Genomic DNA, 26,457 nt, shown 5'->3' on the forward strand with positions numbered 1-26,457 from the left:
CTCTTCCCAAGTTTTTCTCTCTACCTGATCCAAATGGCACAGAAGCCCATGGGAGAGGCTAAGTCTGAGGATCCTCCGTTGGTAAGGTTGGAATGCTGGTTGTCCCCCAGGGAGCACTGGGTCTTTGTGGCCACGATCAGGACATGCTTGGGTCTTTTGGCTGCTTTGTCCCTGATGACCCCACTTGCAGTGGTCCTGAACAGCCATTTACCAATAAATCAGCATCCCAAAGTAGACGTAGATGGGAAGAAGCATGCTCTCCCTTTCTCGGGGGCCACTCTGACAGTGCACCCTACTTATGAACTTTGGAAATCACTGCTCCACTGCCCCCTCTCTCCGTTTTCCTAAGTGTTAAATTCAATTGGAAATAAGAAATGGAGTCAGGTGGGTGGAACGTCATGTAAGGGAGGAGATGAAGGGAAAACTTGGTTCCTGAAGAGAACTTGACCGCTAAGATTCTATTGTCAAGGTGACCCTTTCTTAGGGATCAAGTTCAAAGCTCCCTAGAGGACCCAGAGAGAATGTAGCATGGACTTGCACAGTGGGGTTTTGGTTGGAATGAGGAAATGTCCTGAGGTCTCTATAGCTCCCTTGACTAGGGGATACTGGAGAGAAAAACATTGTTCACATGGCTTACATAAGGGATACTTAGACCAAGGGACTCTCATTCTCATCAATAAGAATCTCAGCATGCCCCCAACATATACCATCTATCCATCTATCTATCTATCTATCTATCTATCTATCTATCTATCTATCTATCTATCTATCTATCTATCTATCTCATCTGTCTGCCTATCTATCATCTATATACAGGGTCAAGTGTAGCATAGGCTGGATCTGAACTTGCTGTATATAGCCAGCAAGACTAGGAACTTTTGATCCTCCTGCCTCCTTTTCTACTTTCTAAGAGAAGGAATTTCAAGTGTGTGACACCATACACAGCTGCGTGCCATTCATTTGTGTGCTAATACATAAATAAATAAATAAATTAATTAATTAATAGGAACTATTAAGGATGTGCCAGCACATTTTAATGGAGTATAAATAAGGAAATTAAAATCTAAAAGAGAAGTTCTGTAGTATCTGTCCCACTCCCTGTGGGACAGACTTGCTCATTCCTGTGCTATGACTATTGTATTCTGAAATACTGGGTCTGTATACATAGGAGTAGTAACAATGCATCACCTCCAGTCCAGGGTCCCATCTCTAATTAGGGCACTCCTTACCTCCCCAGCCATGGCTGACTGACAAGGGCACTCCTTACCTCTCCAGCCATGGCTGACTGATCCAACCATCTGTTATAAAGAATCCTGATGGCTTCTTGACTGAGAGTCAGGAATGTCTACACCCAAGCATCTGCAAGGCAATGCTAAAGCAATGTTTCTGCAACCCTCTTAAACAGCACTGCCATCTGGATCCCAAGTGTTCAAACACTCAAGTCCACAGGAAAGACTACGCTCAAACCCTCACTGAAGGACAGTAAATTATGCTTTTTAGTAGAAACCCTATTTTCATGCTGGAAGGTCCTGCAAAAATTCTCACTGCACTTGGCTCACGGGCCCTCACCGTGATTATTCTTGGATTGTTGCACCCCCTTTACCCCCCTCATGTTATTAAAACCATCAAGCAAAAGTGCAGCTTTCTTTCTTGCTCACTCCATGAGGACCACAGACCCAGCTGGAGAGTTCCAGGGAGCTTACGATTTCCAGTGTATGTCTGCCGTCGCACAGATTGCCACAGCCTGACAAGCTCTCAGACAGACTGCCGCATTCTTCTTACCACACTGCATGTAAGAACAAAGCCCCAGAGGGTGTATGTATACAGTGATCAGAATTTTAGCCAGGGGGTTTTATAGGAGGTGTGGGGGTGATGACTGAGGAAACAGAGCCCGAAGTTAGGCTTTTTGATCTGAAACACCTTGGTCAACCTCTGGTCCAGGCTTTCTGCCCTGGTTCCAGAATCAGTCACAGGCTGGTGGGATAGAGCTGGGCCCTCATTCTGAAGAGAACAGTCTTTAAAACTGAGTGTGATTTCATGGCTATAAGGATGGCTATGCAATGCAGATGCGACTTCACCCGAATTATGAAATGCTGGAAAACCCTGATGTTCCCCCTCTGGGTTCAGGCCCCATAGCCTGACTACAGCACCAAAGGTCTTATCATAGGAAAGAAAGATTCTAGCTGAACAAAGGAAGGGCCTTGACTGATGGACCCCTCCACTGTTGTCTCCATCTTTGGTTGTTACCTTCCTCTAGACACCATGAAAGATGGCTGGGGACAGACAAACACCATGGTTGGTCCCCAGTAGCTCTTACAGACCCCCAGCAGGATTTATGTGTTGATAAACAGAAAGTATTTATGTGTTGGTGAGAGGCAGGATTTCTTGGTCAAAGGGTTGAACACAGAACTTCTCCAAACATGGACAGGACGGCCATGACTCTTGCCCTTCTGAGTTTGGTCATGGCTGCCAGAGTGTTATGGAGGTAGGATATGGTTGTGTGTTGAGAGTCTGGAAGCATTTTTGATTTGGGAAGAATGCTAGAGAACAAAAATATTCTCTTCTACTTATTAGTTAACGCCAGGGTGGGCAGGACGGACTCCCTTCTGCATCTCTCTTCTCTCCCTTTTCTTATTTCTCACTTTTATTCTGTCTGTCATTTTCCACCACAGTGTTACATTAGGCAACCAGATGCACTGGCATGTATCTTACTGTATCCACAGAGAAGCCTCTCACTGGGCCTCTGTCTACTACAGGCTGTGTTTGTTCTATAGGAAAGTCTGGGAAATGGGAGGTGAGGAAAAACATCTGTAATAAAAGATATTTACATGCATGGGTGTAGCTGAACTGTGGGAAGGACCAGGCCCAAGCCTTTCCTTTACTCCAGGCCTGACCCCACCTAAGGATAGCCTCATCTGAACTACGTTTATACTAGAACACTCTGGGTCAGGAGTCAGTTCAGAACCATGTACAGCACTACCTCCAGTTCTGGTTCTATGTTGCCTGAGGGACTAGGTCTGGAGATACCTAGGGCATTGTCACGTCCAACAAGACAGAGAGTGGATTATTGCCTGTACTCTAATCATGGATAACTGTGGGTGCTTTGAGCAGCTGAGGAAAGGAGAGGTCAAGATCAATGGATGAGAATTCATGGAGGTTAAGCTTAGTAGAAAGATGTCTGTTTAATTGTCATGGTGTCTAAGTGGCTTGGGCTTTCTAGAGAGTTGTAACCATCTCTGGCCAATATAGATAACCATACTGGTAGCCACACCACACACACACACACACACACACACACACACACACACACACAAGCAAGTGCATGAGAAAATGTACATATGGGTGTTTCTGATATTTTTGTTTCCCTCATTTGAAGACCACGTTACACAATGCTAAATCATTATCAGTGTTGATGACTTCACACAGCCCTGTACCATTACCACAACATTCTCCAGGAAGAAACCAATTTAATTATGAAAGAATCTATCTATAGTAGTATGCAATACCAGACAAGTAACTAAGACTAATTAAAGTTCTCTAAGCCTGGTGTCCTCAACTTTAAATGGAGCATTGACATGCCTACCTTACAGGAAATTCAAATGAGAAATATATATATATATATATATATATATATATATATATATATATATATATATATACTGTAAAATGCTTAGGAACATGCCCTTACAGCAGGTGTTCAATAATGTTACCTGATACAATGACTTACACTTAGATGGCAAACACACACAGTATTTAAAACATCACCACAACACAAAGCTATGCCTATGTCTTTAGTAACCACACATACACCATTCAAGAAGCATCTCAGAGTAGCAATGAGGCATCACTACAAAATTCTTGACTACACAGTGGAAAGCGTGCTTGATCGTCTCTATAGTTAACTAAACCACGACTCATTTACATACAGGATCTTCAATCCTAACCCTTGAATCAAGTGAAATCTCCAAGACTTGGCTTAGCGAGGGAGAGGGGGATGTACGAGCAAACTTAGGGACAAACCAAGTTGCTATCCACTGGCTCTGTGTGCAGTAAGTTGCTAAGAAACACAAAGAAAGAGGTTGGAGATGGAGACCACATGCTTCCACAGTAGCCACAGAGACTGTCCTGGGGTCAGAAGGGCTTTCCTACCTGGTGAGCTTGGTGCCGATCTGTTGTCTGAGTTCCAGCCGTTCCTCATCCGTCTGCCTGGGAAGGATGTTCTTTTCCTCTAGCTCTCGCTTGGAGGGCCTGTTGCTCAGTTTGATGGCTAAGGAGTCCTTCCTGCAGACCTTCATGGCCAGTGAGCCTGTAGGAGGGAAAAGTTAGTCCGTTAACAGAGACACCTATCTGCCTGAGTACCCGTGAGGCCAGCCGAGGGTGGGTTGTAAAGCGACAGGCAGGAAGACAGACAGACACAAAGGCGTAATACCCAAGAACACTATGGTCCAGACTCTTAGTGTGGCTGGCATTACCAGGCTTACACAACTCACAAGAGGAGTATGGGACATACTGGGAGGAAAGGGGAGGCTGTGACTGGATCTCTCCCTTCAGAAATCCTCAGCGTAAGAGAGGGGACAGACAGAGAGGTCTTGGCAGCTAGGAAAGGCTCCGCAGAACGGGGCTGCCACCAGGAGAGTGGGTACTCCCACAGGCAGCAGGCTCGTGGGAATCCACATCTGCCTATGTTCAGTGGTAACACGGATGCTGGGAACCATCAGGAGGCAGACAAGAGCAGATCCCTGGAAGTCAGGACATATAAAAGGGGAGATAATATGATGCTGTGCGGTCAGCGTGGGACCATGTGGGGTGAGGGCAGAGGCAAGGACTGAAATGATCAATGTTCTGGGATTGCTCTTTCTTTTGAACATATGGGTTCCTTAGCATCCCGGACTGCAATAAACTCATGGCTTTAACCAGAGTTGATTTTGCTCTTTAGAGAGCAGCTGGGAGATGTCTAGAGGCCTTTGCGTTGTTGAAGGTTAGGTGGCAGTCAGAAGGTTGGTCCTGCCATCTAGCTGGTGGCTACCCTTGGAGGCCATGCTCACCATCACCTTCATAACAGAGAATAACCTGGCTCCGTAGGACCAGCACATTAATGTGAGACACCCCCGGCACAGAGGCTTCAACTCTCAGGTGCCACCTGACCCACAGGCCCAGCAGCAGTCCCCTTCCACTCCTGGGTCACTGCAGCTCTGACTGTACCTCCCTGGTTCTTTCTCCCACATCACTTTCAGTCTTCCTTCTCCATTATCTCCGTTTACCAGGAAAATGGACCACGCTGATGCCCTAACTGTTTTAAGGTACAGCTATGGGAACACAGTCTTAGCTCATTGTTGGGAAGACACTATCCAGGCAACAAATGGCTGCTGCTATAATAAATTCACTTATTAAACAATTGCCTCAAGTCAGCTATAGCTATCCTCGAACCATTAAACCCTACTTATTCATGGTTAGAGTGATAGATTACCCAACACACTCTATTTCTTCATATAGTTAAAGGTTTTCAATGGAGAATTTGAATGCAGGTTTTCTAAAGCTGATGAGCTTTACTCATCATGATGTTTACACTTGAATGTGAACATATTGCATATACAGTTGCTAAGTTTGCACAAACGCAACAGACTCTCACGCTCTCCTTCTCCTGACCCCTTGTTTGAAAAAGAGGGTTACATTTCAGAACGCATCCAAGGCATAGGTAGGGGAGTGATAAAATAGCTATGTAATGTTTATAGCTACGATGCTGTATAGATGGGATTCATGCTCTCTTATTACTGCTTAAGGAGCCTGGAGAAGTCATCTGTGACTTCTGTCCTATGACCTAAGGCCCTAAGGCTGTTCTGTGCTGTTTCTACAGTCCCACACCTCCCTCCGTCATAGGAAGTCTGCCTGCACGTACTGGTGTACAAGGAGGCGTCGTCATCTTCGTCCTCCTCCTCTTCCTCCTCTTCCCGTGCATACAGGCAGGACGAGTCTTCATAGTCGGGTTCATGAGGCACATTTTCCTTATTGTCGTCACATTCAATCACAACAGTTGGCACTTGTCTTATTTCCGGAAGGCCCAAGGGTCCTGCTTTTGTGACGCCGTCACTTGAGTGCAAACCAGAGCTGTGGTAAGAAGTGGAGCAGGGGACGCGTTGCTCGGAGCTACAGAAAAAGAAAAGGAAGAGGAAGTCCACCTTAGTTGTCCCAATCTCAGAGACAGAGGTCACCCAGGCCGTGTGACACATGGCACATTGCTTATCCAACAGCTTGTCCTTTTAAGGCAGTACTTCCCTGGTGGAGGTGGTAACTTGGGATACATAAGAATCCTAGATGCATGGTGGTGATGGGTGCACAGCAACATGTAGTCACTAGATGGCACACTTTGAACCAGTCAAGATGGGGAGGGGCTCTTCTGGTGTAAGGATTTACTTGATCTCAGATAAGAGGCTAGTAAGTGAGGTTCTAGTTTTCAAAAGCTATGCAGAACAGCAGCAGGAATGGAGAGTGAGGATAGTTTGACATGATCTGGGTGGAGACACAGAGGAAGAGGAGAGCTGAATCCTGTGCTTAGATATCAAGGTGGACATGGCCGTGAACCACCTACAGGAAGTACTCTTCCAAGAATGGTGTCAGGGTTGAGCAGGCGATCACCATAACCTAACTCCCTGCCTCACACTATTGGTCAGTTTTGTGAGAATGATGCCCTCGAAGCCAATGCTGATTTAATATATTTTCAATTAAAAATATAAACAGTTATGGTTTCCTAATAAAGCCTATGTGAAGATCTCATAGCAATGCAGAGTCCTTTTGTGTGAAGTCAAAGACACCACAAGAACAGGGCCCATAGGATCAACCGACCAGAACTCATGTGGGATCACAGAGATCAGGGAGCCTGTATGGGTCTGACCTAGGTCCTCTGCAAACACGTTATAGTTGTGTAACTTAGTGTTCTTGTGGGATTCCTCACTGTGTGAGTAGAGGCTGATTCTTTGGTTTGTCTTTGGAACCCTTTTCCTCCTACTGAGTTGCCTCATTCAGCCTTGATGTGAGAATATGTGCTGGGTCTTATTGTAACTTGCTATGCCATATTTAGTTGATGTCCTGCTCTTTCCTGAGTTGGGGTGAAGGGGGAATGGATTGGGGAGAGAAGTTAGGGGGAAGAACTGGGGGGAGGGGAGGAAGGGAAAAACTCCTAGTTGGAATGCAATATATGAGAGAAGAATAAATACAAAGGAAAAACAAAAACAATCAATGTATTATAATATTAAACATTATACTAAAAAATAATGGGAATATGGAGCCAGAAACAAGTCATTGTTTCCTTCCCTCTTTTCTCCCCTTCTCCCCTTCCCTCTTCTCTCCCTCCCTCCTCCCCTTCATCCTCTTTTTTCAGTGCTGGGGATTGAACCCAAGGCCTCACATATGCTGGTCAAGTGCTCCACTAGACATACATCTTCAGATTGGATAATATTTTTAGTCCTTTTCAGAGTCATCAAAAATAGAGTTTATATCCTTATTTAAAGACTTCTGAACACAGAAAACTCAATGTCAAAAAGTGTTTGACATTCATAAACAAGGGGATTGTGAAGGTATATATCAGAGCTTTAGACTAAAATATTTTATCCTAAAGGAATCTTACTACGCTATATGAAAGAAAACATGAGTTTCCTTTGATGCTTTCAATTATGTTCTGAGTTATTGCTGTGTCTAATTTAAATTCAATTAACTTTCTTCCTTTCACTGTTTCCAAGGGGTTGCTTTTCTCTTTGTGTTTTCCACATAACTCTTCAATGACACAAATGGGAAATCCAGTTAACACCATATGAGCTATGTGATTCAAGGCAATGAACTAAATCAACAATTACTGAATAGGACCAAATCATGGATTTACAACAATGCAGCGTTTTACTAGAGATTAGTGGTTGGAGATGGCCCATTTCCCAGCTAATTGCACAGACACAGCAATGGGAGCAACGGGTAGGTAGACCAGTAGGCAGAACACACGATGGATGGTCTCTAGGGTGACAAATTCAATGTTTAACCATAAATTGGGTTGAGTGGGCGCCTTTCTGCTTTGCCCTTCAAGTTTGCCCTTTCTATGGAGCAAAGATAGCCACAACATTCTAGCTATGCCTAGACATCTTCCTTGGGTATCATGGAAAGTACATGTGTATGGAAGAGACACAAATGTGATTTCATGGCTTGTGTTTTGTTCCAGACTTGCCTTCTCCCCTCTCTACCTTCATAATTTAATTAGCATGCTCTCTAAAAGGCACAGAGCTTAGAGTAGACATCTGGGAGTTAGGGATGGGAAGCAGATAACAGATAACAGTTTGGTGTAAAGAAATGTTGGAAGCTAGAAAACAAGAATGCCTTAGGGCAGGAAGCCCCAAAGTCGATCCAAAGAAAAGAAGAGAGTGGATGAAGGAGATACAAACCCAACCTTACAGGTGGCATGGTGGTTTGAATGATAGACCCCATAGGTTGTAAATTTGAATACTTGGCTCCTAGTTGGTAGAGCTGTTTGGAAGAAGTAGGGGTTGTGGTTTCATTGGAGGTGGGCCTTAAAGTTTCAAAAGACTACACCATTCCTAGTTAGAGTGCTCTCTCTCTCTCTCTCTCTCTCTCTCTCTCTCTCTCTCTCTCTCTCTGCCTCCAATGTGCAGATAACAACCTAAGCTCTCAGCTCTTGTTCCAGTGCCATGCCCCCTTGCCTCCTTGCCCACTGCCATGCCTTCTGCCATGATGGGTCATAGACTGTAACCCTCTGGAATGGTAAGTCCCAATTATAAGTCTCCACAGCAATAGAAAAGTCACTAAGACAGATGGTCTATGATTAAAAAAAAGGAGTCTGTGATTTTTCTCCTCAAAGATAAGAGTATGATGTCGGGAGTAGAACAGGATTCCACAGGAGGGAACCTAGCCACTTTGACAGATATAAAGCACCTGCCATCGCCAGCATTGAAAAATGAGGCCCCCCACATAGGTGGCTAACAACTGCCTAGTAGGGACATTATAAACACAGCTGCAGACTGACACTGGCGGGTCACTTCCTGAAGTGTCAATCGTCAGAATGCCTCAGTTTGTATGAGCAGGAAATGGTGTCTTCCAGGAATGTATGTAAACCCATCAAAATGTCAGAACCTACTTTCCTAATCAATATTGAAGCTGGGGGTGGTGCAACTAGGATCTTTGCACCTGGGAAGCAGAGGCAAGGAGGATTGTCCTGAGCACTGTGGACTGTCAAGTATCATCTTTGGCCTCTATTCAGTAGCCCTTTTGGGATTCTTAAGAGGATTAAAAGAGGAAGGGCGCTCCAAAGAGAATATACACTTGAGTTACTGTGCTCACTTTAGCAGGCATTCTGCCTTGTGCCAATGTTTTATTGTTTATTCTTTGATTTTCTTCAAGACTATCTCAACACACACACACACACACACACACACACACACACACATATATATACACACATACATGTATACATGTACCCTCATAATACACATTTGTGCACAGAAATGATGCTCCCACCCATGCACACCCCCACACCCTCGTCCCCAGTAACACTCCACTAATGGATATATCACAATCACTAGCATTTCATAACCTGCTGGTGTTTCTGTGGATCGCTAGACAGCCATCGCTAGCGTCATATATAACAGCACCAGCCTCTCCCTTTGACTTTGCAGCAGCCCACAAGGTCAGACAGCATCTCTACCCATTTAACTGGGGAGGAATTGGAGACCAGGAGGTCCAGCTAGTGATTGGCCCACAGTCTTCCTGGCCTCATATCCTGGCTTTTAGTACCATCCCTATTGGTCACTCAGTCAAGCACAACCTAGGACATTTCCAGATACTAAAAGACAAAATCAGGTCTGAACACTACGACTGATTTCACCATCAGAAATGGAGAGTGCTGGGAAGGGGTACGGTATTGGGTCAGCCTGTGTATTGTATAAGTTGGTACTCATCACGCTGAGGCATTGAAGATTGTCAAATCCTAGACAGTTTCAGAAATATGGGTCATTGGTCCCTAGAGGGATGGAGAAGAGGCGGGAAAATGAGTTCATTTAAACCATTGAAACTTCTGGAGAAAGGAACTCGAAGTAAAACCCCTACTCAGGAAGGCTGAGTACCCTAGCCTATTTAGGGAACAGCACAGCTTCCTGCTGACTAAAGTCCAAGGGAGAAACAAATGTTCTAATGGTGTGCTTCTTATCTTAGCAGGCTACTCCTGGGCCACTGGACAGTGTGTGCCTGCTTTCTTAAAGCGAAGCTGATGAACTGTTTTCTTGGGCTTCGGTGGTTATTTCTGACATTTTCAGCCTCAGGCTCTGTAATTTGTAGCATAATTTCTCACACGTTTTTGATCTCCGAGAGGAAAAGGGCCGGTTGCTCGCTCTCTCTCTCTCTCTCTCTCTCTCTCTCTCTCTCTCTCTCTCTCTCTCTCTCTCTCCTCTGAAAACTCTCTTTGGAACGCACGGGGATGAAATTACAGCTCATTCCGGCTGGAACTTAATTTCATTTTCCATGTCGTATCTGTGGGTAATAAATGTTCTCTATCCTTTGGGGGACATGAACATCTTCTTGGTCCATTTTAACCACAGATGTGGGCCAGAAAGAATCATTCATTAGGAATGATGGTACAGTTATCCTCAAAAACTTTTAAGGAGATTAAGGATTTAAAATAGTGATTTTTTTTGATGTGTGCACCCATGTCTTTGTGCAGGTGCACGTATGTGCATGTGGGTGTGGAGAGGCCACAACCTTCGCTCCTGTTCCTCAGAAGTTGTCCAGTTGGCTTTCTGTGTGACAGAGGTTCTCAGTAGGCTGAGGCTCACCAAATAGGCTAGAACGACCTCCTAAGAGTCCCCAGGGACATGCCTGACTCACATTGCCAGCACTGGAATTCTAACATAGACTATGCTTTATTCATTGTTTGTCACCTGAATTCAGGTCCCCGTGCATGCTAGGCAAGGACTGAATTGACCCAGCTGTCTTCCCAGCCCATGATGGTGACGTTTAATTTCTCAACTTGCCCCTAGTTCTTTATGTGTGCTGTAGAGCTGTTCATTAGGTGGTAATTCCCCACTCATGGGTGGTGGGCCAGAGGGCTTTCTCCATACCAGCTTATTACCATTCGATGGAGACAAAATGATATCTGGATGCTCTCTTGAAAGGGGATCTTCTGACAAAGGACTGCAACTGCTTTCTGATATTTCCACATTCATTTCTTTATGGATTTTTTTTTAAAAAAATAGGCTCTGTGTCTTAGCTCTTTCGGTACATAATATGGACAACCAGTCTCTTAATTTTCAGAGACTAGAGAGTGATTTTATTTTGAATGGTAGGAAAGTGAATAGCAGCACTCTACTCTCCTGTTTTGTCATTTTGCAAGTGTATTCGGTAGGGTACATGCCCATGTTCATACGTGTGTGTGCATGGATGCATATGTACACGTGTGTGGAGGGCAGAGGTTGACATTAGGTATCTTTATTTTTCTTCACTCTATTTTTAGAGACAAGATCTCTTGCTGAGTCCAGAGTGCATCGGTTCTGTTAGGACTGGCCAATGCGTTCCAAGGGGGTGCCTGCCTCCCATCATGCCCCAGTGCTGGACTTACAGATATGCACTGTGGCATCTAGCTTTTACACAGGTGCTGGGGATCTGAACTCAGATCCTCGCACTTGACTGGCAAGCACTTCAGCCACTGAGCCATCTCTCCAGTCCCTGTTATTTTGTTTTTCAGATGAGGTTTCACTCTATAGCATTGGGCCGCCTTGAACTTGGAATCCTCTTGCCTGAGCCTTCCTGCTACCGGGATTACAGGGTTGTTTCTCGCTGTATTCTTTATCTGTATCCTACTTGATTGACAGCCGAGACAAAGAAGAGAGGCGATAGCGTTTTCTTCCCCATTGAGACAGGAGGACACAATAAAGAGTGTTCTACACAAGGGCCTCTCATCAAAATAGGATCATTTTATACTTTTGCTTTCCAAATGCCTCTGCATCTAGGATTTAGTTTGTGAACATCAGGCCTCCCATTTTGGGCAAACTCTCTTTGTGCCTTGATTTTTCACAAACAGAGGTTCTCAGGCTTTTCCAGCTTCTAGGGGACTCCAAGGGCAAATCAAATCATTGTCCTTGTGAGTTTAATGGTCATTGAGAAACCAGATGATGAACCAATCGATAATTAACATGTAAAGCAGGGGCAGGACACTGGGGAAAATAGAGCAGGACAGTGGGAAGAGAATGATGGTGACAACATTTTGTCACCCAAGGCATGAAGTGGGTAATCTTCCTTCCGTCTTTAGCCTGTTCTCTCTGCACACCTCCCCACCCACAACCATGTGCTAGACTCATCCAAATTACCCCAAAACAGTTGTATCCCTGAAGTCTAGGATCCAAACCCACCTGTATGTTTCCTAATAAACTCTCATTCTGGTGTTCTTCCCAGCAAAATTCACTCCAAAGGATATGTGGGTTGTAGGCACATCTGCCCTTCTTGCTCTCCATTATAAAAGCACACTGTTGTGAACTTGTTGTATAAATTGTATCTCGTACCCAGCCTGCTTGTAGGAGGGACAATTCAGACTGGGTGTTAGGGAAAATAATGGGCTTCCTTCGCTTTCAGAGAGAAGGTAGACACACGGTTAGTGGAAAAACTCAGGGCCTGGGCTAAGAAGGGCCAGGTTCATACCTTTGTCAACACTGAAAGCTTTGAAAATGTTTATTTATTTGTGTGTATGTGTGTCCATGCCTCTGCGCCTGGGTGGAGGTCAGAGGACAGCTTTCAGGTGTCCTCTCCGTCCACTATGTGGGTCCCAGGGAATGAACTCGGGTCATCAGGCTTGGTGGCAAGCGCCTTTTTCTCTAGAGTCAGCTCACTGGCCTGCTCTGCGTGTTTGCGGGAAGGCGGACCAAGATCTCAAACTGATGGCATGGTTTCATGAGACACATGGAGCACACACCCATGTTAGCTGTGACGGTCGGTGTGTTGAAAGATGTTCCATAGCAGACTTAAATAGGACTGTGAAACTGTTTGCTGTGCTTATGTCTGTGAGGGTATTTGGAGCTCCTCAGATGTCCTCAGGAAATCCACTTTTTCCTCTGGGAGGCTAAGGCCTCTGGTGTCTGATTAAATAGCTCATGAGATTTAGAAACCTGATTGTGAGATTCAGGCCCTACAGTCCTACTGCCCGAGTCTGTAATGCTTGTTTCCCTCCAGTTCTATGACCTTGGACAAACACCTTGGTTTTTCCATTTTGACAGTAGGAAAAAAAATCATCACACTGTTTCCACCCCCTTAGTATTCTGCAGCACTGTCAGGGTCATTTAAACATATTAACATTTATCATTATCTTCTATAGTCCAGCGAGAATTCACAAAAGCCCCACCCAGGAGGCTACAATGGAGTGCTCTATGCTTATCTATGGCTTTTACAGTTACTCGGCCAATGGGAAGAGGGCCAGTGACCACAAACCATGATCTAGACATTACTAAGGGCTAAATGTTAAAAAGTTCTGATGTGAATGGTTTAAGACAGATCGGATGCCTCACAGGTCTGCCCTCGGGGAGATTAGTAGGAACTAGGGTGACCCTTTGGGTGACTAGTGCTGTTCGGTAAACCATGGATCAAGGCAACATAATGAGAAAGGCTCAAGAGCTAGGATAGGACCCACAGATCAGTGGATAACCTCTCCGGAACTAAAGGAGGAGTGCCAATAGCTCACCACATAGAACCAGTATCAACATGAATTTAGCTTTCAGAATGCTGGTCCGAGACTCTGCAAATCAGGACTCTACACGATAGATCTGGGTGAGTCCTTGCCAAACGTGGGCCACTGAAAATTTCTGGGCATCATAATGAAGTTGATTTTGAAGAGACACACAGAGTACCACCCAGAACAAGCCATCATACATACTCCAGGCCAGTGGTTCCCAACCCAGAGCCATCTTGTCATTCAGAGGTACTTTTAGTTTCACAACTGGAAGAAATGATGCTGTGTTCACGACTGTTGACTTATTTCAATTTCCTGCCAGCTGTCTGGCTTGTCCATTATGCTCATGATGAGATCACCTTGCCTTGAGTCCATTTGACACCCCTTTCAGCAACTAAAGCTGAAGGACACCATGTGTAGGTAGCACTTCAGCGTAACTCTATACCCTGAGATCAGAGAACTAACCTAAAATAGGAGGTTGGTAGATCTAGCTTCTAAGAAGCAAGGGGTAAACATTAAGCCAGAAGTGCATGGGATTTTAAGGTTGTCATATATGGACAGTGGACACTTTCTCCCAGAAACCCATCACATGCAATGACATACGCCCTTCACTGTGCTACGAACAAAATACAACTTCAAACCAATGCCAATTTATCAGGGAGTCAAACGGAGACATTGGGAGTATCGTTTTGCCAGGGCAATGAGTCGCGTCTGCTCTTCACTGAGGGGCGTTCTGATTTGATGGGGAAACATTACAAATGGAAGTTAATGCAGTCGAGGTGCCATGCTGGTAAGGCTGAGAGGAACTGTGGGGCTGCCAGGTTCAGGACCAAGTATTATTCTTTAGAATTGACCTTGAGATCATGGGAAGGAACATAACCAATACCACGAATTGGATCTGCTCTAAGGCTATAAGTTGCACTGGGCTCTTTGAAAGCTTCAGAAATAATCATGAGGTCATAGAATTGTAGAGGCTGTAGGGACTTTTTCAGGTGGGTATATTACAGACTTCAGTTTCATGTGTCCAATTTAAACATCACAATCCTTTTCTGTTATTCACAACAAGTCACAATTTCACCCTTAGCTAGCATGTAAAAACAAAAACAGATTGCATAAACAAATAATAAGTTATATGTCTATACTTACTAATATTTCGACCAAAATATCATGTCTTTTGAGACATGGCTATCATGGAGCTTGCTATGAAGCTGAGGACAACCTTGAACTAACGTTTTTTGGTTCTACTTCTGAAGGCTGTGATTATAAACTGTTCCTGGTTTCATGGAGGACTGGGGATTGAACCCAAGTCTTTGTTCATGCTAGGTAACCACTCTTCCCACAGAGCTAGATGCCTAGCTTCTGTTTGATTCCTGTGTGTCTGTCACAATGATGGGCATTCAATGCTACCAGGTGCTACCAGGAATTGCAGACAATTATAGGACCTTAGCTGAGGAAGAGCTATTCAATTTCTAACAACCTCCACGTCAGTGACTAACGTACTTCAATACACACAGAGTGGGGTTACAGACTGATACAGGCCTGTAGAATAGTCCATGACTTATATGGTTTTCCTCTGTGTAGGATTGTTGCTGATGGCAGGATAGTTTGTACTCCCCTCCTCTTAGAGGCTTTACTGTGTGGTTCAGGCTGGATTAGAACTTGCAATCTTCTTACCCTGCCTCCTGAGTTTGGGGCTTATAGGGACATACCATTTCTGCTCTCCAAGCTTTTTTTTTTAAAACAGGTCTCTAAGTGTCCTCACCAATGGCTTGGAGGTCCTTATGTGTGATGATGATCTTTTACCATTTCTCCTTTACTCCTGCTTTCTGTGATCAAACCTTCTACAAACTTGGAGTCTACTACCAACTATGGCCCACTTCATATGAAAAATCTCATTCACCCCATTGGAGAGAGTGTTCTGCTCCTTCCTCTGAAATGACTAGGATGGTCTCTTGTTCCCCCTTGTCTTAGGGTTTCCATTGCTGTGAAGAGATACCATGACCAGGGCAACTCTTAGAAAGGATAATATTTCATTGGGGCTGGCTTACAGGTTCAGTCCATTATGATCATGGCAGGAAGCATGGCAGCATCCAGGCGGGCATGGCACTGCAGGAGCTGAGAGCTCTACATCTGGAAGACTGCTGTCTTCCAGGCAGCTAGGAGGAGGGTCAAAGCCCACCCTCACAGTGGCACACCTACTCTAACAAGGCCACACCCACTCCAACAAGGCCACTCCTCCCAATAGTGCCACTCCCTGGGTCAAGCATATTCAAACCACCACACTGGTTATCTGGCCACAGTTTTCTTTTAGCTGTCAGAGAATATGACCCTGACGTGCCTTCTCCCTTCAAGAACTGATTGTCCTGTTATAAGGGTTCCTCCCACCCTGTCCCCGTCACAGATGATGAGCTTCTTCAGTCTGACCTCTCAGGAGTTTTGAGGCTCTTCTAAGAAGAGACCTCTCTTGTCTTTGCTGTTCTCTCCCTAGCTCCAGACACAAAACCTGCTCCACAAAAGCTATTCAGCAAAGAATGGTTGATGGATCTTTCCACGATCCGGACTATGATTAGAATATGCTCTCCCAAATCCATGCATTAGAAACCTATCCCCCAGTGCAGCTGTGTTGAGATGTGGTTAGGTTATGAAGACCCTGCTTTCATGAGTAAATTGCCATTATCAAGGTGGCAGGGTCCTTGTCATGAGAGTGTATCCATTATAAAAGCAGATATAACCCCATTTCTCACGCTTGACCACTCTTACCCCCTCCCTTTCCACCTTAAGAAGACACAGAAGGATCGCACCATGATCTTGGACTTTTGGCTTCTGGAGCTAGAAGAGGCTATGCCTGTGTTGCTTGGATCACCCGGTTTGGGTACTCTAAGGGCATCCCCTGGCAAACATGTATATGAACTACTGAGTGGACCACACTCTCTCTCTGAGCACTGTGCTGGGGAAGGGGAGAAGGGGCAGGTGCTGGGGTAAGGGAGGCCTGCAGCAGCACAGGTGAAGACAGTAGGCAGACGAGAGTGGAGCATCGGGAGCCGGGGACAGAGCTGCTGATGCAGATATCTCTATGCTGCAGAATGGATAGGATTTGCTGACAGTCAGGTGCGGGGCTTCCCGTGGATGGCCCTGGGTTCCTGTGTGAGCAACTTCAGGTAAGAACCTGCCTTTAATTAAGGAAGAAAAGACTTCTTTAAAAGCATAGGTCCCTTGAGGATCTTTCTAGAATCCCTTCATATCCCACTTCATTTTGCCCACAGGAAATGAGAGTGCTGAGTGCACGGAATGGATTGACCTCAGAAAGAGTGAGCAGTTGGGATCGAAAAGTCCAAGTGCTAGGATGGATGCCAGTTAGACTTTGGATCTTACTGCAGAGATTAAACACAAGAAACCCAGAGTAATATTTAAAGTGGTAAAACGTCACTTTTCAAGAAGATACGGATCACTCATGGAGAGAAATAAAGACCGTGTAATTCAAGGAAACACACATTCTCTCTCTCTCTCTCTCTCTCTCTCTCTCTCTCTCTCTCTGTCTCTGTCTCTCTCTCTCTCTTTCTCTCTCTCTCTCTCTCTCTCTCTCCAATAAGATCAGATCAAATCCATTTGCCATTTGCCTTTTAGAGGCACTGAAGAAAAATTGTATGTCCTATATAATCTTGCTTAACACTCACTGTCATTTATTGAACATTTATGGTATGTTGTGTAATGAACTGACTGATTAGGACTGATTAAACCATTTGATCTTCACGAAGAGCCCCAATGAGGCTGCTCTGTTAGTGTTATCCTTGTTTTACGGATATGAAATGAAAGCCCACCGAGGCTATGCAAATAATCTGTGTGTCTGAGATTCAAATCCTGATTCTGGAAAGCACTCACTTGACCATGAGGGGAGATAAATACGAGCCCTCTTTGTGGCTGTGGGTAAATTCAGACTCTGGGCATTTCTTGTTCCGGGCCTCTATGCCCCTCCCCTAAGCCTGGTGAACCCACACCATAAATAAACTACATGGCAGGGTCAGATGGGTAAAAATCTGAAAAGATATAAGATCATCTCAGAGGAATACGTTTCAGGAGGTCTAGTGAAGCCCTGAGGCAGAGAACGCCATAGCTATCTTGAAAGACTTGAAAGTGTTTCCTAAGAAAGGAAGACCAGCATAGAGGCCAAGGAAGTCCGACTTATAACAGGGAAAGCTTCGTAACTTCCTCGAACCAGTCCCAGAATGAGAGGATCATCTCGGAACTCACAGAGATTAGAGGACAAACAGGAATGCGTTATGGATGGGGATTCGTTACCTACGTAGCCTCCCTTTCATAGCAAGACAAGATGATACAAAGTATGTGTCAAAATCCAGGGCGTCTAATTTGCCATTTAATCTCACGCTGCTACATCTGGGTCAGATTACACACAATTCTGGCATGATGATCTCCAGGCGACTTCCCAGTAGGTCTCAAGGGACAATGATGCTACTAATGTGGGATGGCTCATGGCTCTTCACAAGCATGGCGCTGTCACATTCAGTAATATGTCTTCTTGCAGCGCCCTTTGGGGTCCCTGGAAACTGTCAGGTAGAGCGGGAAATCATACCTTTTCCTATGAGACTCGGACAGTGAAGGCTGATAGCATGCTGGAGGGTGAGGACCATTGCTTCAGATAACAGTTCTCCCTCTACAGGATAAAGTGACCTATGACCTCAATCTGCTCTTAGATTCTTTGCCAGTGCCCAGCGGACAATGTGGATACTTAGAAAAATCTCTCCGATTTGTATTTATGTGGGAAGAAGATTTTCTCTCTCAGGAGGAGTGATCTTGTCGAAGTAATGTACGTGTTGATTCTCTTTGCCCTGATGCTGTATGAGGGGAGACTATGTCTTGGCCTGGGTGACAGTTGGGGTGGCACAAGGTGAGGACAGTGTCCGGGGTGGTACAAAGGATGCAGACAGTCAACTGCCAACACCATGCTGTGTCCCCTCTCCTCTCTCCCAACCCTTCTGTCCTGGTCTTCTCCATGTTTGATTCATTTTATTAAAGCACCCAATCCAGTGAAGAACTTCCAGAGCTATGCCATTGCTTTAAACTGAACTGAAACATGCCACAGACCCCTACATACAGTGAAATGGCATGTTTGAAGTGAAAATATGTTTAGTAATATCACGACATGCTGTCTCTGGTATCTTTGTTTAGATAATCAAAATTCATCTGAGACATAAGAAAGCATCTATGAGAGAGAGAGAGAGAGAGAGAGAGAGAGAGAAAGAGAGAGACAGAGAGAGAGAGGAGAGAGGGGAGAGAGAGAGAGGAGAGAGGAGAGAGGGGAGAGAGAGAGAAGAGAGAGAGGAGAGAGGGGAGAGAGAGAGAAGAAAGAGAGGAGAGAGGGGAGAGAGAGAGAGAGAAGAGAGAGAGGAGAGAGGGGGGAGAGAGAGAGACAGAGAGAGAGAGGGGTGGGGGAGGGGGAGAAAGAAAGAGACACAGAGAGAGAGACACACACACACACACACAGAAAGACAGACAGAGAATGAGTGAGTTAGGGGCTTGGGGCAGAAAGACTGAGGCTTAAAAGGTGCTTTCCTAGCCTTCTATACAGGGTAGTGCTTTTGAAACACACACACAGAAACAACGGTTCTTTGAAGAGCCACTCTTAATGTGTATGAGTGTTTTCTTGCATGTATGTGCAGCACACACATGCCTGCTGTCATAGAGGACAGAAGAAAGCACCAAATTCCCTAAAACCGGAGTTACAAACAGTCGTGAGCAGCTGTGTGGGTGCTGGGGACCAAACCCAGGTCCTCTGCAAGAGCCTCCAGTTACCACTGAGCCACCACGCCAGCCCTCCACCCCGAAGTAACAGTTGTTATATTTCTTTCTTTTAATTTTCAATCTGTCACAAACGGACACCTTCATAAAATGATATGTGTGTTTCTTCCTCCCTTTCTTTTTTAAATGAAGCCTTTTAAGACTCAACAAGTGTGCGAGCAGGCATGCACACAAACAAAAGGATTCTAATTGCTATAACAGTATTGAAAGATGTGTTCTCTACTTCTGCAGTGTGGGTGCTGATGGGTAATGAGCAGTTTGGGGCCGTCCTTTGAGTAGGTGGCATTGGGGATCTCACTCAACCTACCCTAGCTTCTTTACTTAGGTTCCCTAGGTGGTGTGAACATGAGTACATCCCTGATGACCACGACGATGGTGTGTTTGTATGGTATGTGTCAAGGTGTCACTGAAAGCTTAAGGTACTATTGCCCTCCTTCACAACACTGGTAAGGGGAGCCAAGGGGCCAAGTTTAAGTTGGTACTTTCCTTGGGCAACAATGGTGAATTAACAGAAAACAACCAGGGCAGAACTGTCAGGGGCAACAGCTTCCCTTGGAGGTAGCTATTTCCCAACATACATCTCTCGGCTGCACGGCAGCCATGGTAACTGTGTTTGGTTGTAGCTTTCCAGACCACACCTTTTCTGTCTGTCTGTGTTAGTAGACAGCCGTCTTGCCCTTGGCGATATACCCCCTTACTTTGGATGAAAACATTTTCTCCCTGTTCTTAGGGAGCTTTGTTAAACTGTGCTTTGGAGTCACTCTGAGAAATCCCGGACATGGCTTAGGCTTAGCTGAGGTGCTGCCATAGCCTGTCAGAAACAGTGTCCAGGATGAAGGCTCTCCCTTAGGGAAGTCAGACCGCAGACCTGGGTGGGGGAGAGTATTCTTTGCAGGCCTCCCAGAAATGCACCCAGAGGCAGTTTCTGGTGAAGGATGGGGCTCTTCGGGTGGCTTTCAGATACCAATGGCTCACATGTGTCTCATCCAACTCCATTGCTTCTAGTCCTCTGGTCTGCTTGTCCCGCCATTCCCTCCTCGCCTGCTCTCATCACTTTTTGTGGCATTTTAGCTGTTTCCAATGATCAATGAATGGACACGACACTAAAGCAGGCCACGTAATACGGAATATAAGATTATCCTCTCTGTTTCCCCACATCGGGGCAGGGGAGCTCACTCGGAATAACCACACGTTCACAGCATTCTCAAAGTGGCAGTGTTTAGAGGAAAAATAGGGCTTAATATGGATTTACACTCCCGTGTGTGTGTGTGTGTGTGTGTGTGTGTGTGTGTGTGTGTGTGTTTGCAGGGACATGTACACACGTGTGAGAAGGTCAGGCATGCCATTTCTCTGGCACCTCCCACCTTGCTTTTTGGGACAGGCTGTCACTGGCTTGGGAATTAGTCAAGTAAGTTAGGCTGGCTGGCTAGTGAATCCCCAGAGAACTGTCTGCCTCTGTTTTTGTTTTCATTTTTAAATTAATTTTTAATTTTTAGTTTTTGCGAGCCTGCGAGCATGCCCCATCATGCCTGGCTTTTTTACATGGACTCTGGGGATTGAACTTGGGTCCTCACTCTCCCAAGGTTGTTCCTTACCCACTCTCCACCATTTTTTTTTCAAGTAAACGTGATTACTCTGTAGTTTGACAATGGAAACATACCATTCCCCTATACGTCCCTTAAAACTCAGGTTTGATATGACTTTACTCTCAAGCCTCCTTACATTCCTCAGGGGGAAAGGAATGAGGCGTCACACTCTAAAATCCCCAGCCTGCGCCTGTCTCAAGCGAACCCCTCCCCACGGTTACCTTTCCAGCCTCTGCATGGTCATAGCAAGTGTCTTGTTCAGCTCATCGATCATCCTGCAGCCCGAGGGGTGCATGGGTAAGGTGCCGGTGGAGGACGGGAGATGCTGGCCGTGGCTGCCATACTGCAGCTGGTGCTGCATCTGGGATGGCAGGACGGTGTGGTGGTGCTGGGCCACAGCCTGCTGGCTGCTCTTCTGGGCTGCGTAGGATGCCAGGGAGAGCTCTGGGCCCCCTACAGGCATGCAGATCAGGACTTTCTTTGGAGGTAGCGGAGGCGACAGTTTCACTGGCAGACAAGGCAATTTCACGGGGGCGCCAGGATCTGCGGCAGAAGGAGGGCGAGAAGCACATGTGAGTTGAAGAACCCAGAACATCATGTGTGTGCACCTTGGGACAGCAGCCATGGAGAGAGACTCCTGGATACAGTGCATCGACCTAACGTCTCAGCACAGTGTGGATGCTGTTCAGCACACATTTACCAAGTCGTTTCTTGACCAGAGTGTTCTGGAACCTGGGTGGCATGAGAGATGGGTCTCAGGACTCTTTAACCAAGGCATCTCGGCAGCCCGGTAGGATGGTGTCAAGAAAGTATACGCCATGGAGTCATGAGCTCATAAAGAAATCTTTCACCGGACCTGCCACGATTACCACAGATTTGCCATTGTTAAAGAAACACGTTCTTTCAGCTGACAGGGTCCAACTCACCTACACTGACATAGGAGAGAATGCAGTACTATGGCCAAGGCCCTCCCCATGAGGGGCCGTGCGCCAGTCACAGTTCCTTACCTGTCACTGAGGCATGGCTTTGTGGGACTCAGTGGTGGCAGAACGTGACTTTGGCACACCAAGGAGCAGGGGTGAGGGCTGAGCATTGCTGCTGGGCTGACGGGTCCACTCACGACCAAATGTATCGCGTGAGTCAGAGTTTTTTGGAGGGATCTTCAAGGTACTCAGTAGTTTATCACGTAACTCATGCACACAACTGAAGGACTTACATATTTTCCCAATAGCTTTCTTCACGGAAAAAAAAAGGTCATGCAAAGCAAACCGCCAGAAGGTGACGTATCTGGCTAGGCACGGGTTTATAATCTGGGCATTTAGAGAAAGCTGAGGGAGGAAGACTGAAGGCGAATCCATCCTGGGCTACAGAGTAAGAGCCTATCTCAAACACCCAAGAACTTGGAGACTCGGAAAGATGATTACTGTATATGTTATCTCATACGTGAAGCCTAGATTTTAATTTTTATATATGTGTGAGTCTGTATGTGTTCAAGTGTGGTGGGTAAGTATATAAATGAATGCGTGAGTGACTGTGTGTGTGTGTGCATGTGTGCATACATGACTGTGTGTGGGCATGAGCGTGCATTTGTGAGTGTGTACAGGTGTGTGCCTGTGTTTTATGAAACAAGAAAGGGGATCATGAGAGGGGAAAACCCTTTTGGGGTGAATAAGGAGACATGATGATGATGATGATGATGATGATGATGATGATGATGGTAATGCAGTATATGATATATGATATGGAAACAAAAGGGAGGTTACCAGGAGGGGGCAGGAGAACTGGGAGTGAGTGAGAGGAGGTCAAAGAATCAAAGAATAGTTGAAAATACAATGAAACCCTATATGCTAGTGTTAAAAAACCTATACAAAAGCAGCAGCAACAATAAAACCCCAGTAACCCTTGCCCTCCCAAAGGCTGGAGATGTGGTTCATTAGCTCTGGGTTCCACACCAAGACAGCAAAACCAAACACTGAAGAGAATCACTGGTCTCATTTGCTGGCGCTCAAAACTTAAATGCATTCTGTTATATAGTGTGTTTAGTTCTCTCCTGTAGCAGTCTGTCAAGCCCTTGCTCTGTGATAGTGTCATTAACGCTCCCTTGACGTGGTTCACATTAAGAGGAGTCATGATGAGACCAGCTCTCAGAGAGCATTCTGGGAAAGACCTTATAGTTCTCCTACCTAGCATTCCTTAAACTCACCTGGCCTGGAGAAGGGGAGGGGCTCAACGTGTATTAGGTTTCAAACTTGTCTAGGAGAGCCATGTTCAGGATGGAGTGCTACTGAGGAGCACGGTGTCCACTCGTCACACTCAGTGCCCCTTGTCCGGAAGCACTGCCTTCATGGTTTTGGACCATTGATCTTTGGAGTCTGAGATTTTCCACCACCTGCCTGTCTCTGTCCCTCGACCTAGCTCGTGTCAGAACTGCTCCTCAGTTAAAACTCATCCAAGACCTCCCATAGACTATCTGCTGCTTGGTTCACGTCTTCAGGCCCACACTTTTAGTGGTTTGCTCTGACCCCTGTCATGGGAAAGAATGCTTTCTAGGCCACCCAGAGAGCCTCTGGGCAGAGTTTCCTCCATGACACTCCTATACTCCAATATCCTCCTTCACTTGGTATCACACAAGTTCAGGTCTCCACCCTCAGCTTGGTCTGCCAAGGTGGCTTATGACCAAGCCACTCTCATGACCTCCATGCACGCTGCTGAGGTCTTCCTCAGCTTCTTCCGGGTTTCTTTCCCTCAGCACATTATTTGCTGTGAGGAACTAAGTGCTTAAGGCTCCCCTCCTCACCTTGGAACCCAGTGATCTACCCTTAGCAAACCTCCCTCACATACCCTCCATTCCCAACTGCTGGTGTCCACACCCTGGACTGTGGTATATCTCTTCCCTGTGGTTTTGGGATGTTCTGTTGTGTCTTCTTGGCCAAGTCCTACTTTCTCTTCCAGCTCTAGCATACAAAGAAGCCTCTCCCAGTCTTTCTTTGCTCGTTATAGCCTGTCTCACACCACACAGAGAATATACATCAAGTTAGCAGTAAGAGTAACAGTGGCAGTCACAGTGACAGGCATTTGGATCAAGGGCAGATCAAGTCTCTCTTATTTGAAATGGTGGAAGCGTTAATGTTACACATTCTAGACAGTTCGAAATCTTAGAATATAAATACACATATGCAATGGGGATGGGGCCCAAACACAAACACAAAATTCATTTATGTGTCACATATATCTTCATATACATAACAGAAAATTAATCTTATAAGTTTTAAGCTTATGAGTGTCTCTGTGTATGGCTAGGTGCGTGTGTGTGCAGGTGCCCTCTGAGGCCTTGGGTCCCCCCTGTTGCAGAGGTGGCTCTGAGTACATCTGACATGGATGGAGGGACTCTGTCTTGTGTTCTCTCTAAGGGCGGTGTGCTCTTGTAAATGAAGGGCCATCCCTTCATCCTAGTTTCAGAGATTTTAAGTAAAATTGTCCATGAAGCAAGGTTTCTACACGAATGAACCATCAGGAAGGATCATAGCCTCACATCTGTACTGGAAAATGCTGAATTTTCAAACATCTCAGATTCTGGAGGTTTAGACGAACAATGTCTCACCTATGCCGTGCTTGCTAACCACATGCCAGACAGGAAAATCTAAGTGATTTTCATAAATCACCAATTCAATCTCCACTCCTGTTTGTAACTGTCTCATTGTCCAGAGACCAGCAAATAGCTTTAATTTACAGCATCCTTATCGTCTTGTTCAATGCTCTGCTTGAATGAAAACAGGGGCGAAACCCAGTTTTCTGTGTATTTTTGTTGTTAATTAAGATCACAGACACCCCTTTTAGAGTTAAAACTCTATTTGCATTTATTATGTTGATTATTGTAATTTATGATTATTATGATTTTATTACGTGTGTGTGTATATGTGTGTACGTGTGTGTGTGCATGTGTGTATGTATGCATGTGTGTACGTGTGTGTGTGCGTGTGTATGTGTGTGTGTGTGTGTGTGTGTGTATCTGTGTGCATTGTCTACATAATTGGTTTTCTTTCATTTCCTTTCTTTTCTCTCTGATTCACAAAGAGTTAACTAGTTCCAAGCCTCTTGCCTGACCAGTGAGAGGTTCTTAAGCTAGAGAGAAAAGAAACCAGTGCTTATTAGCACAAAACAGTAAGAGAGAGTTACAGAGCCAAGGATCATTAGACTTTGGCTTTTGTCCAATGTTGTGCCCTGCCTCAGTACCATTCATTCTAAAGATTGGGGCAGGCCCCTGGCACTAATCGAAGTGTAATTTATATCTAAATGGGCCTGAGATACACCCACTAAGACACTTTCTTTCCCAATTGTGTCCCTGTACAGGTAAAGGGAGACTACCCCAAGACTTCTCTAGGACAGAACTTAGCTGGCTGCTACTCTCAGAGCACCCAGTTGGCTGCTTCTGGAGGTTTCTGCTACAGGCTGTGGGTGGAGTCAATCACTACTGGCAGAACATGCAGAAGAGCAGAGCTCTAATTCTAGTTCTGCCACCAAGGACTCTGCCCAAAGCATTCAATGTTTCCCGGCCTCAGTTTTCTCATCTGTGGAAAGGCTCTGTTTGTCATATAGTTTTATTGCCAGGAGCAAATAGGTTAACATCTATCTATCTATCTATCTCTATCTATCTATCTATCTATCTATCTATCTATCTATCTATCTATCTATCTATATCCTTCCATCTATCTATCTATCTATCTATCTATCTATCTATCTATCTATCTGAAATTAGCCAAAAGGCCAAGAAGCGATGGTTAATACATACACACATGCATGCATGCATGCATACATACATACATATGTATGTATGTATATATTCTTACTGTTGGGCACTGAGGGAACAAGAGTACCACAGTATAGTCTGAGACCTGAGCTGGCATATGACTGAGTCACCTTCTGTAAGAGGAGCATCTCCACGAGCAGCTTTGTCTAAATTCACCAGGTCTCCATACCTCTGAGCAGAGGGTCAATAGTAAGGGACCCCCAGTGAAGTCTTTGGGGTGCCAGAAGAGTTCACCAGTGGAGACCTGACTTTGCACATTCCCTGCCTCACCCTCAGCCTGCTTTGACGTTCAGATACTGTATGACCTTGCTCTGGGAAATGTATCATTCACAGTGTTATTACGAGGGACTCTTGTCATGCTTCTGAAAATCCACCAGTGTTGATGCTTCCCCGTCTGAGGTGGGATAATGGAGGTCGGGTAGACCTCCGAGGGTACAGCGTGTTCTGGCATTACTCTATACAGCAAGCGCGAGAGAACGTCTTGGTGGTGACTGCTAAGAAGAGCTGTCATCCATGATCCAGCGTGTGCCTCTGATGTACCCTGCACCTTG

The 26,457-nt window shown here is 45.5% G+C and overlaps 1 protein-coding gene across 25 annotated transcripts in view; it reads right to left on the reverse strand.

The window, feature by feature from the left end:
- Nucleotides 1-26,457, reverse strand: part of Phactr1 (phosphatase and actin regulator 1) — a 477,602-nt gene that overhangs the window by 42,034 nt on the left and 409,111 nt on the right. For all 25 annotated transcript variants that reach the window (XM_087590493.1, XM_087590499.1, XM_087590494.1 and 22 more), the window contains 3 exon segments: nt 21,321-21,642; nt 5,897-6,144; nt 4,150-4,306 (listed from right to left, as the gene is read on the reverse strand). In XM_087590493.1, coding sequence (XP_087446619.1) covers nt 4,150-4,306; nt 5,897-6,144; nt 21,321-21,642 — 727 coding nt within the window.

Source organism: Rattus norvegicus, chromosome 17, assembly GCF_021556685.1.
Source record: "Rattus norvegicus strain SHRSP/BbbUtx chromosome 17, alternate assembly SHRSP_T2T, whole genome shotgun sequence".
In the NCBI taxonomy this organism is placed as follows: Eukaryota; Metazoa; Chordata; class Mammalia; order Rodentia; family Muridae; genus Rattus; species Rattus norvegicus.